This window comes from Gadus chalcogrammus, chromosome 2 (assembly GCF_026213295.1).
Source record: "Gadus chalcogrammus isolate NIFS_2021 chromosome 2, NIFS_Gcha_1.0, whole genome shotgun sequence".
In the NCBI taxonomy this organism is placed as follows: Eukaryota; Metazoa; Chordata; class Actinopteri; order Gadiformes; family Gadidae; genus Gadus; species Gadus chalcogrammus.
Genome location: NC_079413.1, coordinates 3,486,720 through 3,491,719, shown reverse-complemented (window position 1 = coordinate 3,491,719; position 5,000 = coordinate 3,486,720). Strand labels below are relative to the sequence as shown.

At 46.2% G+C, this 5,000-nt stretch overlaps 1 protein-coding gene across 1 annotated transcript in view; it reads left to right on the top strand.

The window, feature by feature from the left end:
• LOC130403915 (glutamate receptor ionotropic, NMDA 2A-like) overlaps window positions 1-5,000 on the top strand; it is a 102,268-nt gene that overhangs the window by 85,831 nt on the left and 11,437 nt on the right. Inside the window, exon 6 of the mRNA XM_056608452.1 lies at window positions 3,595-3,797. Within this exon, the coding sequence (XP_056464427.1) occupies window positions 3,595-3,797 (203 nt within the window). The remainder of the gene's footprint in view (window positions 1-3,594; window positions 3,798-5,000) is intronic.

The window sequence follows — 5,000 nt, the reverse complement described above, 5'->3', positions numbered from 1 at the left end:
TCATACAAGCTCATACTTTGTATGCCACAACCACACACACCCACACACACGCGAACACACACGCACACCGAGTAGACTGTGTGCGTGTGTGTGTGTGTGTTGTGCTGGGTGGAGCCTGAGTGTGTTCCTGTGAACAGCGTGTTTGAAATCGATCGACACCCCACCTCCCGTGGTTGTGTGTGTGTCTGCAGTGCGCTGCAGTTGGAGTGAAAGCAGTAAAAGGCAGACAGTTTAGCTTTGTTTGTGTCGGACTGAAGAGCTTCATGGCCGAAAGATGCACAAATAATTACACACACAAACACATTTTCATAAGTTCTGCATGCTTGATTGATAAAGAGCATTAATTCATATCCCCCCTGTCCTTTAGTGAGAGAGAGAGAGAGAATGTACACCAAGCTGCTGCAGTCAGCTCCTTCCTTCAGAATATATTCCTCACCATCTCCTGTTTGGAAACCTTATCTTCCATAAGGTCAGGAATCGATCAATTGTGGTGAGAAACTGTTTTGTCTGTGAGACCATATTGGTAGATCCCTTCCTTTCTGTCATGAGTTGTAGGTTTCTTGTTGTATATGTTCTTACCAAGCAGGAGTTCTGTGATCTTGTTATTTTTCTGTCCTTTGGAGCAGTGTTGCCACAATTGTCAAATGTTTTTTTTGTATATGTTCATGCATACATATTCAGAGCTTGTGGTGCCGCATTCGGCTGATCACAAAAATGTCTGTACTTAAGAATTAGAACAACGAATGCTATCGCTATGTCTCGACTGTGGCTTCACGGCTCCTGCTTCACTCCTGAGACTGGTTAGCATTAGTAAGAGGAGGCCATTCCTCTCATCTCGGTGGATATGATCTCATCATGCAGAGAACACCTGCAGCCCCCCACACACACACACAAACACATCCCTTCACCGATCCCTGCTTCAAGCTTCCCTGATGGCTGATGACTACACACATAGGCACAAACTCACTCACGCACACACAAACACACACACACACACACATGCAATCAAGCGTGTGCACACATGTGCATGAACGCACAAACACACACACGTATGCACAGGGCCTTTAACGCACACGAACACAAAGATATGCACACATTTTCAGAAACAAACATGCATGCACGCACACACACATACACACACACACACACATTAACAGACAAGTACCCACTTGTGAAATTTGAAACAGCTGGATTTAGGCAGAGATACAAATGAAGTCTCTCCCTGAGGACGTGAAGGTCATACACACACACACAAACACATATACACATACAAATAATCGCACGTACACAAACACACAAATGCACCCAATCACAAATACACACACACACGCAATCACACACACATACACATGCACAATCACACAGACACATTCACACAAACACACACACACACAAACAGACACACAATCACATAGACACAGAAGCACACGGCATGCCACACAGACACAAACACACACACACACACACACACACACACACACACACACACACACACACACACACACACACACACACACACACACACACACACACACACACACACACACACACGCACACACACAGTGAGCATGCGACAGTGCTTCAGATTGGGTGCGCTGCAAGAAAAAGCTAAATTAAAATGCTAATTTCACTGCCACCTCTTCACTAACCGTTTAATGACTTGTTCTGGTGTGTGCGTGTCGTGGTGGGTATGTGTGTATGATTTAATGAGGTGCGCTTCTGTCAAGGCAGCCGGGCCCCCATGCTGCAGAGGTGGTCTGCACGCCGTTCAGCCGTCAGTGTCCTTTCATGCCCTTTCAATTCCGTACACTTCCCCACTTTTGTTGCTGCCTCCAAGCTTGCCATGGAGTCCTTCGATTCCCCCGCTGCCTTTCTGTGTCTGTGTCTTGAAGTCAGATGCACAGCCTCTGTATGGCTGGTTGTTGTCCACAATTAGGATGATATTGTCTGTCTGCAACTAGCTCACGTATAAAAGCTGAATGACACTCCTCCGGTTCTTCCAGAGTTGACAAATGTGAGTGTGTGTGTGTGTGTGTGTGTGTGTGTGTGTGTGTGTGTGTGTGTGTGTGTGTGTGTGTGTGTGTGTGTGTGTGTGTGTGTGTGTGTGTGTGTGTGTGTGTGTGTGTTCAAGGTTGTATGTGTCGCTACAGGGTTCAATGATTCCCACTCTATTCTGCTAGAACTATTGACTGCACTCTAAAGAGTTGCTTAGTAGCTGAAGTTACAGCGACGGAGAGACGGAGAGAGAGAGGGTGCGGGTGGTGGATGAAAGAGAGGGGGGCGAGGGGTGGGAGAGGGGTGGAGCGATGAGGGAGGAGAGGGAGGAAGAGAGACGAGGGGTTGAGGGTGAACATTAACAATTGATAGTTTGAGTAAACCCTCAACGACTGCATCCGTCTCCTTTCTTCACACACACGCAGCGCACACACACACACACACACACACACACACACACACACACACACTCGCATACAGACTCACACTGATGCACTCGCACAGACACACTCACACACATACTTTTATAAAAAGCATCCATAAAGGGTGCAGCAACTTTATAGCTCCAGAAATCCAGCTGAATAATTGACTGAAAAGCGTTGCCATCATTCCATCATTCCTTTCTACTTTCCTTTTTTTAAAGCCTTTCTTGTATCCATGTTCTGTATGTGTAACATGTCACATACATCTAGTTCAATCCCACCTTGAGTTCAAATGGTTGGTTCTTGACTTCCTCTTGCATCTCCCTTGCTGCTTTCAGGGATAATTGGGCGACTGAAAACCTTCAGCTGCAGTAAGACCCTCCCAGCCTATTCCATCCTAACCAAGAGGCAGCAATGAAGCTCATGTGGAAGACACTAACACATAGTTCCTATCACAACCTATAGGTGGTTCACAGTAGAGACCAACGTGTAGTTCCTATAACAACCTATAGGTGGTTTACGGTAGAGACTCTAACATGTAGTTCCTTGAACGACCTATAGGTGGTTTTCGGTAGAGACGAACATGTAGTTCCTTTAACGACCTATAGGTGGTTTTCGGTAGAGACGAACATGTAGTTTCTATAACGGCCCAAAGGTGGTTTGTGGTTAAGACTACCAAAGGGTCGAAACTAAAGTTGCAAGGAAAGTGTAGCAATCTGCGGAGCAATGGAAACCGTTTTCTAACCAAAAGTTTTTTTCTCAGAGAAGAATATGTTTTTGTGAGCAAGAGTCTCCCTCTGATTGGCTGGGTTTTTTCAACAACACAAAGCAGCGGCTATATTTGGAAACCAATCACTGCCCATTGAATATTGTCGTTTGGCCAAAGACTATTCTGCAAAGCGGACATTTATTTCCCGCACTCAACGTACCAAATATGGATAGTTCCCTTCGCTAGTCGCAGAAGAAACGTCAAACAATGACGCTCTGAAGAAGTCAACTCCCCGTCCTCAGAATAGTCTTGCATCACGGGCACCACCTCCACATTGAGTTTAGTCTATGATCCACAAGAACGACCCCCCCGCTAAGTGTACCTACCAACCCCCCCCCCCCCCCCCCCCCCCCCCTCCAACAGCAACAGGGCCAGCGCTGATTCTGTGTCCCTGTGGTCCTCCGCTAGATGGGGAAGCTGGACAACCGCAGTCTGACCCTGAAGTACCCGGTGTGGCCGCGCTTCAACTCGTTTGGCGACGCCGAGATGGACGACAACCACCTGTCCATCGTCACGCTGGAGGAGAAGCCCTTCGTCATCGTGGAGGACGTGGAGAGGCTGACCGGCACCTGCATGAGGAACTCGGTGCCCTGCCGTAAACACATCAAGGAGTGAGTCCCCCCGCCCTCTGTGTGTGTGTGTGTGTGTGTGTGTGTGTCTGTCTGTCTGTGGTGTGTGTTCGGTGTTTTTGGGATTATTGCAGTTTCATTTTCAGTTTCAGTTTCATACATAGACAAAATGTAAAGCCTTTTTAGGAATAATTGCTCGATTTCTTTAATTTATTTTTGCAAATAATAAAAAAGAACACATTAAATATAGGCACAATTGATGCTAGATCCATCACAGCCGCTGATATTTATTCTTTATTTAGATTTATCAGGTTACGGCTTGATCAGGTCGGATAAAATGATGATCCGTTCGGTACTGTGCAGTAATGATTGAGCAATATTCGCTGTAAAGGCATATCATCAACGTAAAACCATTGGATACATTAATTATTGACCTCTTCTCCGGTCGATGGTGAGGTGCCATCCCTTATCTAGTGAAAAGTTCATCCAGGAACGAGCACACTGATAAAGTCTGTCAAACTGTATTTGTTGGATATATCGTGTGTATCTATATAATATATATGTATATGGTTATATTCATCACCACTGAACCGAAAAGCAGATATGTGCATGAACAAGGATGCACAAGAGCATTAAGTGAGCCCAGATGGACAGATAGATGGATGTGAACGTCCATGGCCGACGAGAGATGTGTACACATTTACAGAGTCATCAGACATTATCCATCACTTATATACATAAGACACTATGCATACATGTTTAATGTACACATGGAGAGGGCTGATGAAGGGCTTACGGGGACAGGGGGCGCAGCACGGGGTGTTCCTCACTGTGCAGTAGGGCGGGGGGCTAATTCATCTCCAAGGATGAAGACCCCCCCCCCCCCCCCCACACACACACACACTGCCACACACTGCCACGTCCACATGTCCGTCCTCTCACAGGCCAGTGGGTCTTGAAGCAATAAGCCACGAGAGGCCGTGCTTCGCAGTGATTTGAGGACCGCTTGGGGCCGTTGTTGGGAACAGGCGAAGCGTTGCTAAGGCGATTAGCGTACACTACCTAGTGATTATGATTTCACAACATTCAAACACAGCAACCTAAAAAATACATTTCAGGTTAATGTTTATTAGCATTTCATTTGGGTTAAAATGGATACTCGGATGCATTCTATATTTTTTTTTTGGAGAAATGTAATTGAAAGAACTACGTCGTCTTTCACTCCGGAGTCTCCGGATCTTTCCA